Raw genomic sequence first — 20,346 nt, 5'->3', positions numbered from 1 at the left:
GGGAGGATGCACAGGAGGGCAGTTTGTTTTCCTGGGGCCCTCACATGCGCCTGTGATCTCAGAGCTTTGGAAGGCTGAGGTGGGCGGATGGGTTGAGCTCAGGAGTTCGGGACCACCCCGGGCAACGTGGTGAAACCCCATCTCTACAAAAATTAGCTGGGCATGGTGGCTCATATCTGTAGTCCCAGCTACTTGGGAGGCTGAGGTGGGAGGGTTGCTTGAGCCTTAGGAGGTCGAGGCTGCAGTGAGCTAGGATTGTGCCTCTGCACTCCAGCCTGGGTGAGAGAGAGAGACTCTGCCTCGAGAAAATAAATTAAAAAAAGAGGCAGTGCCTGGCCTTTCTGGGAACCTACCTCCCCTCCCAGCCCCTCCCAGACTGCTTTCCTCATCTGCTGGGCCAACTCCCTGGCTCTTTCCTACCAGTAAAGGAAGTATGGGAGAGATTTTCACCAGGACCGGAGAATGTCCAGCTCCCTTCCCATCTCCAGTTGGATGGGAAAGTGTCGGACTGGGATTTTGGAAGAGGCACAAAGCGAGGCTCTTTGTGAGACAGCTCCTGTTCATACTGTCGGGGCAGCTGTGGAGGGTGCAGGAGGCATTGCTGCCCGCCTTTATAGGCAGAGCCATTCCTCTCCTGCGCTGCTGTCTTTCTCCGGAATGGGCCCCACCCGCTGCACTTCTCCCACACCAACCCGCCGGCCACTGGAGGGAGCATCCTGGAAGCAGAGGTTTGTCCTAAGGTTTCCTTTTTGCTTTCCCTCTCCCCTACCCTATGCCTTCCAGACCAGTGACAAGACCATCCTGTACTCGGTGGCCACCACCCTGGTGAACTGCACCAACAGCTATGATGTCAAGGAGGTCATCCCGGAGCTTGTCCAGCTCGCCAAGTTCTCCAAGCAGCACGTGCCCGAGGAGCACCCCAAGGTGGGGTTGGGCACGACCAGGAGGGGTCTGTGCTACTAGGCCTCCAAAGGAGGCCGAACGGAAAAGGAGTGGTGCAGTGTGTGCTTGGGTGACTGGGGATAGGATACACACACACTGAAGATGTTCATGGTAAACTTTCCCACCAGATGGTGCTCATGCTTTTTCTTTGTTTTTATTTTCTATCTTGAATAACCCAACAATTTGTAGTCTGAGAAAACAAATGGAGCCATGATGAACATTTTGTAATTTATGTTGTTGATTTCATGGATAAAAGACAGTTTTATTTCATGTCTCCAGCACGTAACAATTTGATTTTCTCAGATTTCTGGATTTTGTGACATGGGTGCTAAGTGGAATCATGAGAGGAGAGGCCTGGTCAGCATCAGTCCAGATGTCCCAGAGCCCCTGGACCCCTCTCCAACAATTCCCTGCACAGGAAGATATGATTTGTGTGTGATTTGCATATGAATATATGCAAGATATTCCCAGCCAATCAAATCATTTAGATTTTTAAAATGATCAAAGTAATATAATCATGCCATAAAACGAGTTAAAATGTGGAGAAAAGAAAATAACCACTCATGATTACATCATCTCCACATGACTGCTGTTGGCATTTTGATGTTATATTACCTACCAGAGGGTTTTTCTCTATGTATCTTTTTTCTTTTCACAGTTATAGTCAGAATATTGTTATCATTTTGTGCCCGATTTTGGAAAAACATGTATTTTCCACATTGCCATCTCATTCTCTGAATTTTTTTTTTTTTTTTTTTTTTTTTTGAGGCAGAGTCTTGTTCCGTTGCCAGGCACCAGGCTGGAGTGCAGTGGCTCAATCTCTGCTCACTGCAACCTCAGCCTCCCGGGTTCAAGCACTTCTCCTGCCTCAGCCTCCTGAGTAGCTGGGACTACAGGCGCGTGCCACCATGCCCAGCTAATTTTTGTATTTTTAGTAGAGATGGGGCTTCACCATGTCGGCCAGGATGGTCTCGATCTCTTGACCTCTTGATCCACCTGCCTTGGCCTCCCAAAGTGCTGGGATTACAGGTGTGAGCCACGGAGCCCAGCTCTCCGAATAATTTTTAATTAATTAATTAATTAATTTTTTGAGACAGAGTCTTGCTCTGTCACCCAGGCTGTAGTACAGTGCTGAGATCTAGGCTCATTGCAACCTTTGCCTCCTGGGATCAAGTGATTCTCCTGCCACAACCTCCCGAGTAGCTGGAATTACAGGCTTGCACCACCACGCCCAGCTAATTTGTGTATTTTTAGTAGAGACAAGGTTTTGCCATGTTGGCCAGGCTGGTCTTGAACTCCTGATCTCAAATGACCCACCCACCTTGGCTTCCGAAAGTGCTGAAATTACAGGCATGAGCCACTGTGCCCAGCCTCTGAATCATTTTTGAAAGTTGCATGGTGTCTCATCCAGGCAAGGGTGCAGAGCATGTGCTGTGGCTGTGAAGTTCCAATGTGGCTTTCAGGGTTGTCAGCCCCTTCCCCACCACTCCCCACTCTGAGGATTGTCTGTAGGGACTCTTCAACCCTGGGCTGACTTTGGGTTTCCAGCAAACCGAATCCATTGTTATGGTAGCTATCCACTGTGTCCTTTCACTTCTGCCTGTACCCTCTCCCTACCTCCAGTCCCACCCCAGCCTTTTCCAAGAAAAACAATATATGCATCATTAGTTTTTTGGATTATCTTTCTTTTATTTCATTCCTCTGTGAATGAGAGCATCTTTGGGACTGGTTTTCAATGGTATCAGTTCCTCAGGCTCTGTCTTGGGTTCAGGGAAGGCAAGGAATGGGAGAGACAGTCACACACCACAGCAGGGCGTGCTATATACCCCTTGGCAGTTGTCTGGGAAAAGGGTATCTGGAGAAGTGTCTTAGTTTCTTATTGTTTCTAGAACACATTGCCACAAACACTGTGGCCTAAAACAATACAATTAAATTTTTTTTTTGAGACTGAGTCTTGCTGTCGCCCAGGCGGAGTGCAGTGGTGCAATCTTGGCTCACTGCAACCTCTGCCTCCTGGGCTCCAGTGAGTCTCCTGCTTCAGCCTCTCGAGTAGCTGGCATTACAGATGTGCACCACCATGCCCAGCTAATTTTTGTATTTTTAATAGAGATGGGGTTTCACCATATTGCCCAGGTTGGTCTCGAACTCCTAGGCTCAAGCGATCCACCCGCCTCAGCCTCCCAAAGTGCTGGGATTACAGACATGAGCCACCGTATCTGGCCCAGTTTTCAAAATCTTATAGTTCTGGAGGTCAACAGTCCTAAAATGAGTCTCACCCAGCTAAAGTCAAGGTGTTAGCAGGGCTGGTTTCTTTGGGAGGCTCTAGGGGAGAATCGTGTTGCTTTTTCAGCTTCTACAGGCCACTTACGTGCTTTGGCTGGTGATCTTGAACCACTCTGACCTCACTTCCATTCCATCATCACATCTCCCCGTGCTAACGCTCATCTTCCTGCCTCCCTCTTATAAAGATGCCTGTGATTATTTATAAGAAATCTGGGCTTACCTCCGCATCTCAAAATTCTGTCTGCAAAATCCCTTTTGCCTTGTAAGGTCAAACATTCACAGGTTCCAGATAGTAGGCCATGAACGTCTTTGGAGGCCATTGTTCAACCGACCCCAAGAATTCAGAAATGCACCATCTTTGGTTCCAACAAGGATTGGCTGGCACCCAGGACCCTCCCACATTGCCATCTTTTTATCTCCCCAGGACAAGAAGGACTTTATAGACATGCGGGTGAAGCGGCTTCTGAAGGCGGGTGTCATCTCTGCGCTGGCTTGCATGGTGAAGGCAGATAGTGCTATCCTCACTGATCAGACCAAGGAGCTGCTGGCCAGGTGGGGCTGCAGTGGGCCAAGACTTGGAACTAGGATGGCGGGCTGAGGATCCTGGAGTGTAGCACGCTGGGCAGGGAGATAGAAATGGTGGGGGCCTAAATAAGGAGATAAGCTATTGGGAAAGCCTGGAGAAAGGCCTGAGGGGATCCGCATTGAAAGGGACCAGGCTTGGTGGCTCATGCCTGTAATCCCAGAGCTTTGGGAGGCCGAGGTGGGAGAATTGCTTGAGCCCAGGAATTCAAGACTAGCTGGGCAACATAGGAAGACCCCACCTGTACAAAAAAAATTTTAATTAGCCCGGCATGGTGGTGTGCACCTGTATTCCCAGCTACTTGGGAGGCTGAGGCAGGAGGATCACCTGAGCCCAGGAATTCAAGGCTGCAGTGAATGATGATGGTGCCACTGCACTCCAGCCTGGGTAACAGGGCAAGACCCTGTCTTTATACAAAAAAAAGAATAAAGAAAGGAAGGAAGGAAGGAGAGAGAAAGAAGGAAAGAAAGAAGGAAAGAAAGAGAAGGAAAGGGAAAGGAAAGGAGAAGAAAGAAAGAAAGAAAAGAAAAAGAGAAAAGAAGGAAGGAAGGAAGAAAGAAAAGAAAAAGAGAGAGGGAGGGAGAGAGAAGGAAAGAAAGAGGAAAAGAAGGAAAGGAAGGAAGAGAAGTGACATGGTGGGCAGGCCATCACAGGTGGAAGTTTGCATCAGGAGAAAGGAGGCCGCTGTTCTTTCTTGTTCCCTTGTTCCGGAGATTAAAGGCACAGTCTCTGTGCAGCCTGGTCAGGGAGGCAGACAACATCACAGCTAGGGTTTGATGAAATGGGTGCCAGGATGTGGGAAGCACGAAGGGCTGACTGGGGCACAAGCAGTGGCCCCCAGCCAGCCAGACTGGAGGGGAGGTGGGTAGGCAGCTGGGAAGGCCTCCTGGGAGATGTGACAACTCAATCAAGCTCTGAAGGAAGGAAAGGAACCGCCTAAATGCAGGAGAGGGAGGTTCCAGGCAGAGAGAATAGCATCTGCAAAGACACTGAGGGTGGAGAGAGAATGAGTGAATTTGGGGTTTTCCTGCAATATGTCTTGGGCAGGGAGTGCACAGGTGCTCCTTGTAGCCTCACTTGGCCTCACTTCCTTCCCAGCCAATTATTTCCATGGCATCATCTTTCCAAGGCTAATTCTGGGGCACAGGCACACAAGGCACACAAGTAGCACTTACCATGGTCTCCCTTTTCATCGCAGGGTTTCACTGGCTCCGACTGGCTGGCCTGCTGCTGCTGCTGCTGCCTGGGAAGGTGTGTCGGTGCATTAAACATTCTCCTGTCTTCTTGGTCCCACAGGGTATTCCTGGCACTGTGTGACAACCCAAAGGACCGAGGCACCATTGTGGCTCAAGGCGGTGGCAAGGTAACTGGGCAGGACATGGTCCTTGCCATCCTAGGAGGTGCCTATGTGCATGCTCTTTGCCTAGCCCAAGAACAATGTATCCTCTGCCCCAACTCAACCTCCTGGAATACGGCCACCAGTTATCCGCGCTGTCTGTGCTCGTAGCCCCAAGCCGATTTCTGCTTGACGTTATGCTATCATAGTATGTACTTGGAATCCCATCCATCCTCCTTGCTATTGGAAGGAAGCACCATGCAAAGATAGAGACCCTGGACTCTGATGTAGAAGACTTGGAGTTGAGCTCTTGCTCTTTCCCTTTTTGACTGCATAACCTTGGGCAAAATACGTAATATCCCCGAGCCACAGCTTCTTCATCTATAAAACAGGGGAGACTCACACACTCACTTTGCAGACTGTCACAGAAATCAGAGAAAATATGGAAAGTACTGGTTCATGGTAGGTGCTCGATAGATGTCTGATGTTAAGACTGGGTTTGGCTGAAACCCCGGTCGCTATTAAAAATACAAAAATTAGCTGGGCGTGGTGGCATGCACCTATAATCTCAGTTACTTATGGACCTGAGGTAGGAGAATCACTTGAACCCGGGAGGCAGAGGTTGCAATGAGCCGAGGTCACACCATTGTACTCCAGCCTTGGCAACAAGAGTGAAACTCCATCTCAAAAAAGCAAAGCAAAACAAACAAACAAACAAAAAGATTGGGTTTGGCTTAGGCAGAAAGTAAAAAATTTGCTGATTGAATTATTTTTTTTTCCAGAAGCTGAAGGAACATTTAGGTGGGTGGGAGGAAGTCGGGTAGAGACCTGGTTGTGCACTGGGAACCAAGGGGAGTGAATATGTGATGAAGTATTTAATTGTTTTCCATGACGTGCAAGGGCTGATTATATGGCACAGTCTTCCTGGGCCTCTGATGGGAGAGACAGACAGCAGCTGGGGCAGGAGGACAGGTGGGAGGCCATTGGATGTCTGTGAGTAAGTAGTGACCTTGTCCTTTCTTGCAGGCCCTGATTCCCCTGGCTTTGGAGGGCACAGATGTGGGCAAGGTGAAGGCAGCCCATGCTCTAGCGAAGATCGCTGCTGTCTCCAATCCGGACATTGCTTTTCCCGGGGAGCGGGTAGGTGTTTGGGTGGATGGGATAGGGCAATCGGCGGGTCTCCCCTGCTCCTAGAGGCCTTTCCTCCGTCACCCTACCTCCATCCTGGGAGAGGGGCATGGTGCTGTCACAGGGAGGGTGATACATTGGAGACGCTTGGATTCCAGGCCTGGTTCTGCCTCTGACAAACATGATTGCCCTCTCCAAAATTCACTTATCCTATCTGTAAAGAAAATGATCCTGCCGCTCAGGATCATTGTGAGAATTAAATCAGACAATGTATGGGAAAGTGCTTTGGAAACTTTATAAATGTAAGGCACTCAGGGAACAAAGTCCCCACCTGACCAAACCCTTGACCCCTCCCCAACAGGTGTATGAGGTGGTGCGGCCCCTCGTGAGTCTCTTGGACACACAGAGGGATGGGCTTCAGAACTATGAGGCTCTCCTAGGCCTCACCAACCTGTCTGGGCGGAGCGACAAACTCCGGTGAGTGTGGTGAGTGTGGCAGGGGTGGAGAGGGGCGGGTCAAAAGTGTTTGTTCAAAATTTCACATAATGTGCTAAGAATGTTCTCCTCTGAAGACAACATCAAAGACGAGGGGAGGGATTGGAGTTAGCACTTAGTAAACCACGCAGGGAATACACCAAAGCCAAAGGATGCTGTAAGGCACTTCCCTCCCCTCCCCTCCCCTCCTCTCCCCTCCCCTCCCCTCCCCTCTCCTCTCCTCTCCTCTTCTTTTCTTTCTTTTTTTCTCTTAAGACCGAGTCTCACTCAGTTGCCCAGGCTGGAGTGCAATGGTGCGATCTTGGCTCACCGCAACCTCCGCCTCCTGGGCTCAAGATATTCTCCTGCTTCAGCCTCTCGAGTGGCTGGGACTACAGAAGCGTGCCACCATACCCAGCTAATTTTTGCATTTTTAGTAGAGACAGGGTTTCCCCATGTTAGCCAAGCTAGTCTTGAACCCCTGACCTCACATGATCCGCCCACCTTGGTCTCCCAAAGTGCTGGAATTACAGGTGTGAGCCACTGCACCTGGCCAGCACTTCTTTCTAAAGTAGTAAAAAATATCTCCAGGTGGATAGTGGGATAAAATGTATTCCTCTGTGGAAGCAGGAGTATGTCAGCATGTATCGGGTTGCGATTCTTTTGGTTGCCAGTAGCAGAAAACTCAACTATAACAGACCTAAGCATAAAGGAAATTTGTTGGTTCGTGTAAATAAAAAGTCTAGGGTAGGCAGATTCAGGTGTGGCTTGATGCAGGGCCTACAAAGCCGCCTTGGTTTCCCGTTCTCTCTATCTCGCCTCTCCTTTCTGTATTGTTTTAATTCTCAATGGGCTTTTCTGCTCTCTCGCGGTTATAAGGGCAGCTCTGGCTTCACATCTTCTTGGATCCACATCCAGGATGAAAGAGAGAGAGAGAGAGAATTTATTTCCTCCAATAATAGTACGGAGGCTCTCCAGTTGGGCAACACCTAGAACCCACTGCTGTGGCCAGGATGCCATGCTATGCCATGTAGTTTAGGCCCATAGTGCCCGTCCTAGAGCTGGGGGCAGTCTGATGCCACATAAACCATGCTGGCTGAGGATGTGGGAAGGACGGCACCAGAATGGAAGACTGGTCCCTGGGTGGCCAGAAAACCCCCATGGCCACTGCAGAAGACTCAAGGGCCTTTCCTCCTCCACCCTCCCACCTAGGCAGAAGATCTTTAAGGAGAGGGCCTTGCCAGACATCGAGAACTACATGTTTGAGAATCATGACCAGCTGCGGCAGGCAGCCACCGAGTGCATGTGCAACATGGTGCTCAACAAGGAGGTGAGGCGGTGGCGCAGGACAGAGACCGGGCACGATCACGGCCCGGAGAGGCAGGGCAGGGCTGGGGCCTGGGGTGAGATCGGGGGCTGTTGGGATGGCATTAAGGTAGCGTCTTGGACAGAAAATCCAGGAATTTCTAAATCTTTCCTAGATTACAGCCCCCTCCCTGTAGGGACCCTGAGAGAAAGATATGCATAAAGGAAAAAAGGCAAAGCTGGGGCCCAAGTAACCTTGAAACAAAGCAGGATCCGAGACCAGGGCCTCTCAGAGGTCAAGGAAGGCTAGACCACTTGCATTTATGGAAGCTCCACATACATAACAAAATGAAGAAATGCCAAATGCAGTTATCAACCATTTTAGGATGTTTTAAATGTCTGCAGTTAATGAACTACCACTGTTCCCATAGAAATTGCAATGCAATATAACTGTGCTCATCACAGAATAATTATAGGGTTTATAAAAATAAAATGCATTCAGAACATGCTGTAGGCCTCATGGTCCAGCCATGGGACAAATGATACTCATCTGGTGAATGTCTTCTTCTTCCCATCCTGTCTGAGTATTGCTGTGCCTGTAGGTATAATCCTATCAGAGATAACAGCTGGGTCTAAATTTAAGGCCCTTCATTAACAGGAGGGCCAAGCCAAACGTCCCTCCTGGGCCCCCACATAGGAGCTAGTGTGAGACCCAGTCTGTTTACCCTCAACACCTGAACCTTAGATAGTCTCACTGTTATAGGGGGAAAATCTAACCCATTAAAGCCCTTAAAGGCCAGGTGTGGTGGCTCACACCTGTAATCCCAATACTGGGAGCCCAAGGCAAGCAGGTCACTTGAAGTCAGGAATTCGAGACCAATCTGGCCAACATGGCAAAACCCTGTCTCTACTAAATGTATAAAAATTAGCCAGGCATGGTGGTGGGTGCTTGTAGTCCCAGCTACTCGGGAGGCTGAGACATGAGAATCGCTTGAACCCAGGAGGCAGAGGTTACAGTGAGCCAAGATTGTGCCACTGGACTCCAGCTGGGCAACAAAATTAGACTTTATCTCAAAAAAAAAAAAAAAAAAAAAAACTTTTAAAGTCAGGGGGAATAAAACTACCAGGATCTACCAGGGAGTTGGTCTAAGGCTGAGCTGGGAGCCTGGCAGCCATTGGGGTGAAAAAGAATGTGTCCAAGGAGATGGGCAGGGAGGCTGGGAGGTTGAGAGAGGAAATGGGAGGAGGGAGGCAACCTCTTTCCTGTGGGAGCACTGGCTGCTCCAACAACCCAAGTCAAAATGTACAGTGGTCCCAGTAGGATAGAAGTTCATTTCTTTCTCACCATGTCAAAGTCCTATTTGAATTGGGTGGCTCACTTCCAAGCTGACTCAGGGATCCAGGCTTCTTTGATCAACAAGAAGTGTCTCCTCCTCTGCCACGTTGGGAGTGGATTCCACTCTGAAGGTGAATAGGGAGAAAGACTGAGGGAGAGGTGGCTGAAAGTCACACACATCACTTCCGTTCATGTTCCACCATTGAGAACTAGGCCACCACCACATCGAGATGTGAGAAATGGGGGAATGCAGACCATGGAAGGGCAGCTGCTTCCCAGAAACAACTATGTTCCATGAGAGGGGGCCGTGCTGACCCCTCTGATATATGATGACCTCTGCCACATTGTCACCTCCGATGACCACTGCCCCAGCTTCAGGGAGATGCAGGTAGAGGGTCACACCTGGGAAGCTGTGATCTTGGTCCCCTTTGGAGTTCCACCTCTAGGACACCTGGCCCAATAAAACGCTCTGAAACTTGACCACCTAGATTTTACAGTAGTGCAGAGGGGTGGGAGTGAGATGCTGTGTGGGGTTAATACCTCTCTGAGACATGTCAGGCTACCGGCCCCCAGGAAGCTCTTCTGGTTTTCAGGTCCTTGGGAGCCTCATCCTGCACCTGGTGGAGACAGCACAGTAGCTTTCTAATACCAAGCAAACCACCTAATTGTCTCCTGCTTCTGCCCCAGTCCCTGCAAAATCATTTTATGGAAGACTCTAAGCCCCATTCATTGTGGGAGAAACCTTCCAAGCTTCCCCAGAGGGATGGGAAATAGAGTTCCTCGGGCATCATCTTCCTTGCAGGAGTCTGTGCCTGCCTCCTTTCCCTGGTGTGGAGGCTGAATGCAAACAGATGTGGTGAAGCACATTAGATGGAAAATTCTTTATTTTCTTTACTTGGAAGAATTTGTAGCCCCTTCATTCAATCAATCAGGGAAAGCTTCTTGAGGGAGGTAGCATGGGTCAGCTGCTTAAAAGGAAACTGAAGAGATCTTGGGTCAGAGAACTTCAGATGCATCTTACCCTCTTCAGGCTGGGCAGTTGGGGACAGTTTTCTCGGAGCCATGTCCCTGCCTCCCACAGGTACAGGAAAGGTTCCTGGCTGATGGGAATGACCGGCTGAAGCTGGTGGTGCTGCTCTGTGGGGAGGATGATGATAAGTTGCAGAATGCGGCTGCGGGGGCTCTGGCCATGCTGACAGGGGCACACAAGAAACTGTGCCTCAAGATGACTCAAGTGGTAAGTAAGTGCTGGCCCTGGGGATAAGAAGGGCTGGGTGGGCCCTAGGGAATCTCCCTACCCCCAGACCATACTGGATGATCCACTGGGGAGGCCATCTCCTAAAGAAACCCCTTGCAGCCCCCAGGCATCTGTTCTTACTGCCTAAGGAGAGGAGGGTCTATTCCCTTCAGTGCCTTACATTCATTATTTGGCCTTCCCAAGTGTGCTACCTCAGACCTTTCCATTGGAGTTTCACCCATTGCCTTTAGTGGTGCATATACCTCATGGCTTAACGACAACAGCAGTGCTAACTACTGCCATGGAGCTCCAGAGCTTCCCAAGAGAAGCATGGATGTGTTGGGATGCCATAAGGAGCTTGTGGTTTGGCAAAAAAGCTGCAGCTTCTCTTAAGTGGGCACGATGACCAGCTCCTGTGAGACTGTGGCCATTGCAGCAGGTGTAATGGAAGTGATATTTGTATAGTCACAAATGTGGGAGTGCACAATGAAACCTTCCTTATTTCACCAAACTGAAGTTTGTGAGCACTCATCTCTCCTGATGGTGAAAAATGTAGACACCTCAATTCAAAGGTGTTCATGTCTGGTTTAAAGGCAGGCTCTTCTAGATAGTCAGTTTAAGGTGTGTGTGTTTATGGGTGGGTGTGTTCTCTAAGTTCCAAGGTGGGTTATGTTGTCCTGGCATCTGGCCAGGGTGTCTCTGCTAACTGTGGTCCATCCTGCGTGGTCTTTGGACTTCAGCCTCTTTCCCTACGGCAAGCTTCTCAAAACTGTAATGTGCGTAAGAACCACCTGGACAACTTATTAAAATGGTTTCTCCAGATGTTCTGATTTAGTAGATTGAGCTTGGGGTGCTAACAGCTTGGGGATCACACTTTGAAACCACTGCCCTAAAGCAGCTTCTGCTGGTGTCACTGGTCATACAACTCCTGTTGCAGGTCCTCACAGGACCCTCTGTGCCTCCTTGCACTTACTGAATGCCAGGCGTTGCCCTAAGTGTTTACCTTTATTAAGTCATTTAATTATCCCAATCACCCTTTGAGGTGGAGATTATTATTATCATCATCCCTATTTTGCAGATGAGGAAACTGAGGTACAGAAAACCAACTAGCCTGAGGTCACGCAGCCTGATAGTTGGGAAGGGATTGGAACCCTTTGGGATTGCCAACCCGCTCTTGGCCACTTCTTCCTTCTTCCTTGTGGGGCTCAGAAATCTTGGCTGCATTTTGTTCACAGAGTCCCCTGGGGACTCTGTGAAGCTGCTCAGACTCATCTTTTGTGCCACCCATGGCCATGTTGGATGCTGGACATCTCTATAGTCTCATGTCATCTGGGCTATGCCTTGGGCTATGCTTCCTGCCCTGGGATCCCATCCTTGTGGGATTTCCATCACTGCTTCCTTTGACTCTCAGTGACTCATCCCAGGGAGCGATGGGCCCTGGACCCATTACCAGTTACACTTCAGCATAGAAACTTTTCAGCATAGGACAGGACCACAGCTAGCTGAGCTTTCACGTTCTTTCTTTGGAATAGGTCATTCAGTGCAGAGTTTACAAAAGTTGGGTTAGATGCTCAAAAGCCAAAAAATTTGCCTTTTCTTTCCCCTGTGTCTGTCTCCTCACGTGCTTGTGGAAAACCAGCCTTGCTGACAAATGCCAGGTGAGGGTGATAGGTACAAAAAGCCCAAGGGTAACAGGTACCTTTGGGTTGGTATCCTTTTTTTTTTTTGAGACAGAGTCTAGCTCTGTCACCCAGGCTGGAGTGCAGTGGTACAATCTTGGCTTACTGCAACTCCATCTCTTGGGTTCAAGCGATTCTCTTGCCTCAGCCTCCCTAGTAGCTGGTATTACAGATGCAAGCCACCATACCCAGCAATTTTTGAAGTTTTAGTAGAGATGGGGTTTTACTATGTTGGCCAGACTGGTCTCGAACTCCTGACCTAGTGATCCACCTGCCTTGGTCTCCCAAAGTGTTGGGATAAGCCACTGTGCCTGGCCTGAGTTGGTGTCTTAAATCATCACCTACTTACTCTGTGTCCACTTCTGCTTGTTGAGCACTTACTATGCTCCAGCCCCCATGCTAAGCCCTTTCCATGCATCATCTCATTAAATCACCACAACATTAGAGGTAGGCATAGAAGATGACAGATGAAGCCCCCTGAGGCTTAGAGAGGTTAAATAACTTAGCTGAGGTCATATAGTTGGTAAGTGGCTGAGCTAGGACCTGAACACTGGTCTCTCCGACTCCAAACCCCCATGCTGATGACTATTCTATTCTGCTGCCCCATGTGTATCTGTTGAATGATACAGGAGTCAAGCCTCCCGGTTCTATTCTCAGCATCATCTCTGTCTCCTGGGATGATCAGAGGGGTCTAGAGTCCTACCTTCCCATGAATAGTAGTTGGGTTGCTTCACAACTGGGAATGGAGGAAGAGTGGAAGTGAGGATACATTTAAGACTCATGTGTTGATTCCAGTTAAAGTCACGGCTGGGGGAGAGCATGTCTGCATGCCTGGAGCTCATGTCTCAAAGGGCACCTGGTTTGGCAGAAACATGCTGAACACCCTGGGCACTGCCCATGTGCCCAGGGTGAGAATCCTTCTTTTGAACACTCTGCATCCCTGTTCTTCTCAGGCTTGCAGTGGGTCTGGTCCTTGCTTCTTAAGCTGCTTAAGAAATAAATTGATGTGGGAATATGAATCTTCTGCTATTTTCAGATGTGTAGCCATAGCTAAGTCATGGTGATTCCTTTAATCTTTTTGTTTTAGTTCATTTTCTGTTGCTATAACAGAATACCTGAGACTAGGTAATTTATAAAGAAAAGAGGTTTATTTTGGCTCACAGCTTAGGAGGCTGGGAAGTCCAAGATCAGAGAGCCTTACCTGATTTGCTTCTGGTGAGGGTCTTGTGCTGTGTCATAGCATGGTTTAGAAGCAGAAGGAGAAGTGGGTGTGTGTGAAAAGGCTAAAACACAGAAGTGGCAGTTGGGGCCATGAGTGGCTCTCACGGTTACTAACTTAGTCCCTCAAAGGCAAGAACTCACTGCTGCAAGAATTAACACATTCCTGTGACAGCAGCATTAATTCCTCTTAATGACCTGATCACCTCTTAAAGGCCCCATCTCCCAAGATTGCCACACCAGGGACCACATTCCTAACACATGAACTCTGGGACACACTCAAACCTAGCACCTTCCTTACCTTTTTCCCTAACTCCAGACAACCCAGTGGTTGGAGATCCTCCAGCGGCTTTGCCTGCACGACCAGCTGTCTGTCCAACACCGGGGCCTGGTCATCGCCTACCACCTGCTAGCAGCCGATGCTGAGCTGGCCAAGAAGCTGGTGGAGAGCGAGCTGCTGGAGATCCTGACTGTGGTGGGCAAGCAGGAGCCAGATGAGAAGAAGGCAGAAGTGGTCCAGGCAGCCCGAGAATGTCTCATTAAGTGCATGGATTATGGCTTCATTAAACCAGTGTCTTAGACAGGGACCCTCAGGGATGCTGGGAGTGGTTCTGTACTGTGCAGGGTCTTGGGTTGGGTTCTCCTGGAGTGTTAGGTCATCTAGGGATCATAGCAGTGACAATGAAGTCTCAATATAAAGGAAAGACTTGACTGTTCCCTGAGTTGTGAATCTTCTCCTTTGTCCTGACAGAGTTTGGATGTTTCACTCTCTTGCTTCCTGTCTCCTTACATTTGTCATGTTTCAGAAATTCCTGGAATAATTTTCATCCATGATTAGAACACAGGCTGAATCATTCTTTCTGTACCCATTCTGAAGGCCAGATAATAGGTTGAAATTCTTTACATTTTGGAAAATGGATTTTGTGGTAAGGTAGGAACTAACAGGTGTGTGAATGTAAAGGTTAATGCTGTTGTATTTGGACGCTGATCTGTGCTGGTTTTCATGACCTCTCTCCCACACTGTTTGAATCAGGCTGCTCAGAACTGTGTGTTTCACCTACAGTTCTCTGTCCCAGTCCCACTCCCATTCACATCACTCCACTGTGATGAAAATAGAGTTTATGTTCGACAGTGGGACGTGACCTCTGCAATTTGCTTGAGAATGTCTTCTAAGCCAGACAGACATAATGCATACAATTAAGATCAACTCAAAGTACATCAAACAAAACCTAAATAATTCATTGGCTTATATATCTTGACCATCCAGGGAAGGTCTGACATTGTTAGATCCAGAGGTTCAAATGTCATCGCCACGGATGTGTCTTTTTCTCTCTCTCATTTCCCCTCCCCATATCTTGTCTCTTATTTATTGTAGGTTGATCTCATTCCCTGGCAGGCTCTCTCCCTGTGATAGCAAAGAGAGTCCCCAGCAGCTCCAGGCTTACATCGTTGTTACTGTCATTATGGAAGAGAAGAGAGAAGAGCATTCTCAACAACCCAGCGAGGTTCCCAGGGATGACTCTGATATGTCTATGTCTCAGGTCACATTTCCGTCTATGAACCAATCATATTCAGGGATGGAATGTGAATTGGCCAGGCCTGGGTCATATATACAAGTCTAGGGTAAGAAGGAGCTTCATCCCTGTCATGTTGACATGGACTGATTAGGGGTGTTAATGGAAGAGGTGTGCCACCACAAAAGAATGTGCTCTGGGCAGATCGAAGAACATTTTCTGTATGTCAGGCTCGACCACAAGACAATGACAGAAGTAATATGCTGTAGACCAGAACTTCTCTGTTAATACTGCCTTTCTGTAATGGTTAAGGTAGCTAAGATCTAGTACTGTCACTCTGGTATGTCCCAGTTTTACCCACATGTATTGAAGGGCCAACAGTTCTGATCTCAGCATTGGGTAAAGGGTGGGGCATTCAGATTTATGGTCCTTGATAAAAACAATTTACAATGTTCTGGTATAATAAGTGTAAGTGTACATATGCCTGGGACATTAGCTGGAAAAGGGACAGACTATCAGAAAGTTGCACGGTTGCGGTATGGGCCAAATCCAACATAATACCTGCTATACCCCTAGAGCACTAAAACCTTAGTTTCTCAGATCTTTTCTGCACTAACGATCTTTACATACAGCCCACATTTTGCTAACTTTTGCATGGGCTTGTTTCACAGCAGGAAACTATACTCATCATATCCTTATTCTGATAGAGAATGACAACATTCAAAAGGGCATGGCTCTTCTGAAAATATATACAACATTTATTATCAATAAATGGCATGATTTGACCGCACTCAAATTCTTTTCTTCTTTCGTCACATGTGGGATTGAGTGGGTGTATTTAGCTCCTTTAAAGAAAACTCTTTCAGAGTTAGGGCCACATTTTTATTCATTTTGACTCTCATGAGGTTACGTCTGCCAGTGGCATTCAGGGCCAGTTAGATAAATCTCATTTCGTTTGGATTGGAGAGACTTTTTTTTTTTTTTTTTTTTTTTTTAGAGACAGGGTCTTGCTCTGTCATCTAGGCTCAAGTGAGGTGGTGCAATCATGGCTCACTGCAGCCTCGGTCTCCTGGATTCAGTGATCTTTCTGCCTCAGCCTCCTAAATTCAGTGATCTTTCTGCCTCAGCCTCCTAAATAGCTGAGACTACAGGCACACACCACCACCCCCAGCTAATTAAAAATAATTTTTTTGTAGAGACGGGGTCTCACTATGTTGCCCAGGATGGGAGACCATATTCTTTAACATGAATATTCTGTAAATAGTCCAGGAAGATCCAGAGGAAAGCTGAATTCCTTCATCTGATTTTTGCCACTGGGCTGCCTCTCATTATCTGGCTAAGTCTTCCTGGGAGGTCTTTAAGAAAAGCTGTGACAAATATCTTTACTTCCCCCGCCTAGGTTACATAAATATTGGCTTTTCCAGCCTAGACTCACAGTCGTCATTGCTTGTAAGAGGGCCCTTCTTTGCAGATTTCTATATCTTTTCATCTGTGCCTGCAAACAGGCCGATGCTAGCCTGAGATCATCTCTTTATTGAGGTAGCTTGCTCAAAACCAGCAAGGAACAGCCAATACCTGCCAGCTTTCTAGGTTTTTCCAACCAAGTCTCTTACAGAAAGTCTATGAATACCCTAGAGGTATGTTTCTTAGTTTCCCAACATATAATGGGAAAATTAATCATTTTTATCATTATTTTTAACTTAAGTGTGTTGTTATCAGAGAACTTGGTCTGTATCGTATTAATCCTCCGCCATTTGAGGAGCATACACTTTTAAACTTTCTATCTCCAAAATGATATAACTAACCCCTTTGGCCTTTAGTCTTCTAATTTGTGAAAGGTAAATAATAAAGAATTTCTGTTCCTAGAAATAGTAACTTGTGGCAAAACAATACTTTGACATGCGAAAATTGAAAAACTGGGCAAAACTTAATCTGTTTAAGGCACTGAGAGCCATTAAGACAGTGAGACCTGTGAAAAGGAAGCACCAAGGCGGGAGCTTAACTTTTTGGTAAAGGCGATTCCACTCGGGGCGTTTGTCAATTTGTTAGCAGAGGCAGACAGTCAGAGAGGTTTAAGTGTCTTAGAGACCATTGATTAAACTGTTAAAAGAAAAAATAGAAAGTTTGAATGGTATTTTACCTATTGAATAAATTGTGTTTGTAATAACAACGGTGGTAATAAAAACCGTCCCACAAAGAAAACTCAGGCCCATTTTGTTTCACTGGTAAATTCTACAGGCATTTAAGAAAGAAACAATGCCACTGTTTTGTTTTGTTTTTTGAGACAGGGTCTAGCTCTGTCATCCAGGCTGGAGTGCAGTGGTGTGATCATGGCTCACTGCAGCTTCGACTTCCTAGGTTCAAGCGATTCTCGTGCCTCAGCCCATGGAGAGGCTGGGATTACAGGCACATGCCACCATGCCCAGCTAATTTTTGTACAGGCATGAGCCACTGTGCTCATCCAAGAGCTGATTGTTGAAAAGATCCTGGCACCTCCTGTCCCTCTCTGTTGCTTGCACTCTCTCACCATATAATCTGCACTCCCTTCACTTCCACCATGTGTGGAAGCTTCCTGAGGCCCTTAGCAGAAGCAGATTTGGCGCCATGCTTGTATAGCCTGCAGAAACATGAGCCAAATAAACCTCGTTTCTTTATAAATTACCGTACTTAGGTATTTTATTGAGCAACACAAACAGACTAAAACAGTAGAAATCCTTGTTTTGTTCCAGATCGTACAGGAAAGTCTTTGAGTGTAATGTTAGCTGTGGGCTTCTCATAAATGACCTTTATTGTGTTGAGTTACATTTCTCTTTTTAAAATTTGCACTCAGGGTTATCCTTGAAGAGGTATATGCCTTCTACATCTAATTTAGTGAACTTTTTTTGTCATCTTTCTCTCTCTCTTGCTCTCACTGTCTGCCTAGAGAATGGAAGATAAGAGAGAGTCTTTATCATAAAAGGATATTAAATTTTGTCAAATGATTTTTGGTATCTAATAGATGATTGTATGGTTTTTGTCTTTCATTCTGTTAACGTAGCATGTCACATTTATTGATCCTTGCATTCCAGTGATAAAAACATTTCTCAGAAGAAGACATGCAAAGAGTCAATAGATAGTGAAAAAATACTCAGCATCACTAATCATTCGAGAAATACAAATTAAAACCACAATGAGAAATAATCTCTTACCTGTCAGAATGTCTTTTAAAATGTTTATTGTTATATTTTTAATCATCCTGTACTCTATTTCAAAACAGAGTGTTTTCAAATGAAAAAACAAAAAGTAAGTTCTGGTTAGGATGCAGAGCAAAGGAAACACTTGTACACTGCTGATGGAAATGTAAATTGGTGCAGCCATCATGAAAAACAGTATGGAGATCCCCGCCAAAAAAAACCTAAAAATAGAATTATCATATGATTTAGAAATCCCACTTCTGGTTATTAATGCAAAAGACTTAAAATCAGTTTGTTGTAGGGATATCTGCACTCCTGTGTCCATTGCAACACTATGCACAATAGCCAAATTATGGAATCAACTTCTGCCCATCAACAGATGAGTGGATTTAAAAAAACGTATCGTATATACACAATGGAATACTATTCAGCCTTTAAAAAGAAGGAAATTCTAGCTGTGTACAGTGGCTCACACCTTTGGCTCACACTTTGGGAGGCCAACGCGGGCAGATTAGTTGAGGTCAGGAGTTTGAGACCAGCCTGGCCAACATGGTGAAACCCCATCTCTACTAAAAATACACATATTAGCCAGGTGTGGTGGTGCACACCTGTAATCCCAGCTAGTTGGGAGGCTGAGGCAGGGGAATGGCTTGAACCAGGGAAGCAGAGGTTGCAGTGAGCTGAGATGGTGCCACTCCAGCCTGGGCGACAGAGTGAGACTTCATCTCAAAAAAAAAAGAGAGAGAGAGAAAGAGAAGGAAATTCTGAAATTTGTGACAACATTGACAGAATTGGAGAACATTATGCTAGGTGAAATAAGTCAGGGACAGAAAGACAAATACCGCATGTTCTGTTATATGTGGAATTTAAAACAACGAACTTAGAGAAGTGGAGAGTATTGTCTGAGTCTGGTGGTAACAGAAGCTGGAGGATGGGGAAATGGGGAGGTGATGGTCAAAGGGTATGCAATTTCAAACATGGAGAATATGATTTTTCTTTTTGTGCATTCTATTGCACAGTATGGTGAATATAGTTAATAGTAGTGTTGTACATTTCAAAATTGCTAAGTAAATTTCAAATGTTCTTGCCACAAAAAAGTGAAATATTTGAGGTGATGGATATGTTAACTAGCTTGATTTACTTATTTCACCTTGCATTACTCCATTGTAACATCATTTTGTACCCCATCAATTTTCTTCCCCATACAACTGTCTCTTCACAGAACCCATCAATCTATACAATTATAAATTGTCAATTTACAACAATAAAGGAAGGAGAAAGAGAAAAGCATATAATTGAAAACTTAGAAATAAAACTTTTTTTTTTTTTTATGAGACGGAATCTTGCTCTGTCGCCAGGCTGGAGTGCAGTGGCGCAATCTCGGCTCACTGCAACCTTCGCCTCCCAGGTTCAAGTGATTCTTCCGCCTCAGCCTCCCAAATAGCTGGGACCACAGGTGCGTGCCACCATGCCCGGCTAATTTTGTATTTTTATTTGTATTTTATTATTTTTTTTTAATCCAAAATGTGTTTATTGAGATGGTTTCCCACTCATCTTGATTCAGAGTGCTTTTAGTGCTGCTTCCTCCTGAAAGAACATCCTTCTGTAAGCCTTGCTCTTCCTCCTGTAGGCTGGCAGAGGACAGTGGAGGGGCCAACACACAAAACTACCGTTTGTGCATGGCTGAAGACCGTGGTGATTTTATAGCATCCTGGGCATTTCACATCCATGAAGTAGGAATTGCGGCTCTGCACCAGGCGTTTCTTCTTGTGTTTCCTCTTCTCCTCTTCGGGAGAGGGATGAAGGAGATCCTTTGCGAGAGGCATGTTCTCGTGGGTAGGTCGTCACCGCCGGAAAGGCTAATTTTGTATTTTTAGTAGAGACAGGGTTTCACCATGGCCAGGATGGTCTCCATCTCTTGACCTCGTGATCCGCCCGTCTCGGTCTCCCAAAGTGCTGGGAGTACAGGCGTGAGCCACCGCGCCCAGCCCAGAAATAAAACTTTTAAATTATTCACATGACAGGATTGTACATGTAAAAAATCTGACAGCTACAAACGCTTAGAACCAATAAGTGAATTTAGACACAAAGTCCATTTACAAAAATCAACTGTGTTTCTACATACCTGTAATAGTTAG

At 46.6% G+C, this 20,346-nt stretch overlaps 2 protein-coding genes across 3 annotated transcripts in view; one reads left to right on the top strand and one right to left on the bottom strand.

Annotated features, from left to right (window-relative positions):
• UNC45B (unc-45 myosin chaperone B) overlaps positions 1 to 15,825 on the top strand; it is a 39,273-nt gene extending 23,448 nt beyond the window's left edge. For both annotated transcript variants that reach the window (XM_064378473.1, XM_012445574.2), the window contains 8 exons: positions 784 to 924; positions 3,650 to 3,777; positions 5,105 to 5,171; positions 6,171 to 6,284; positions 6,634 to 6,749; positions 7,959 to 8,076; positions 10,469 to 10,624; positions 13,841 to 15,825. In XM_064378473.1, coding sequence (XP_064234543.1) covers positions 784 to 924; positions 3,650 to 3,777; positions 5,105 to 5,171; positions 6,171 to 6,284; positions 6,634 to 6,749; positions 7,959 to 8,076; positions 10,469 to 10,624; positions 13,841 to 14,101 — 1,101 coding nt within the window. In that variant the 3' untranslated portion in view covers positions 14,102 to 15,825. The remainder of the gene's footprint in view (positions 1 to 783; positions 925 to 3,649; positions 3,778 to 5,104; positions 5,172 to 6,170; positions 6,285 to 6,633; positions 6,750 to 7,958; positions 8,077 to 10,468; positions 10,625 to 13,840) is intronic.
• A 3,900-nt stretch (positions 15,826 to 19,725) lies between these two features.
• Positions 19,726 to 20,034, bottom strand: LOC105712421 (small ribosomal subunit protein eS27-like). The gene has a single exon (XM_012445404.3). It carries the CDS (start codon positions 20,032 to 20,034, stop codon positions 19,780 to 19,782), a length of 255 nt encoding a protein of 84 aa, XP_012300827.2. The 3' UTR covers positions 19,726 to 19,779.
• Positions 20,035 to 20,346: the final 312 nt, after the last annotated feature.

Source organism: Aotus nancymaae, unplaced genomic scaffold (assembly GCF_030222135.1).
Source record: "Aotus nancymaae isolate 86718 unplaced genomic scaffold, 86718_ANA_hifiasm-v0.15.2.pri h1tg000018l, whole genome shotgun sequence".
In the NCBI taxonomy this organism is placed as follows: Eukaryota; Metazoa; Chordata; class Mammalia; order Primates; family Aotidae; genus Aotus; species Aotus nancymaae.
The sequence above is the reverse complement of the archived record's forward strand: the minus strand, read 5'-3'. Positions and strand labels throughout refer to the sequence as shown.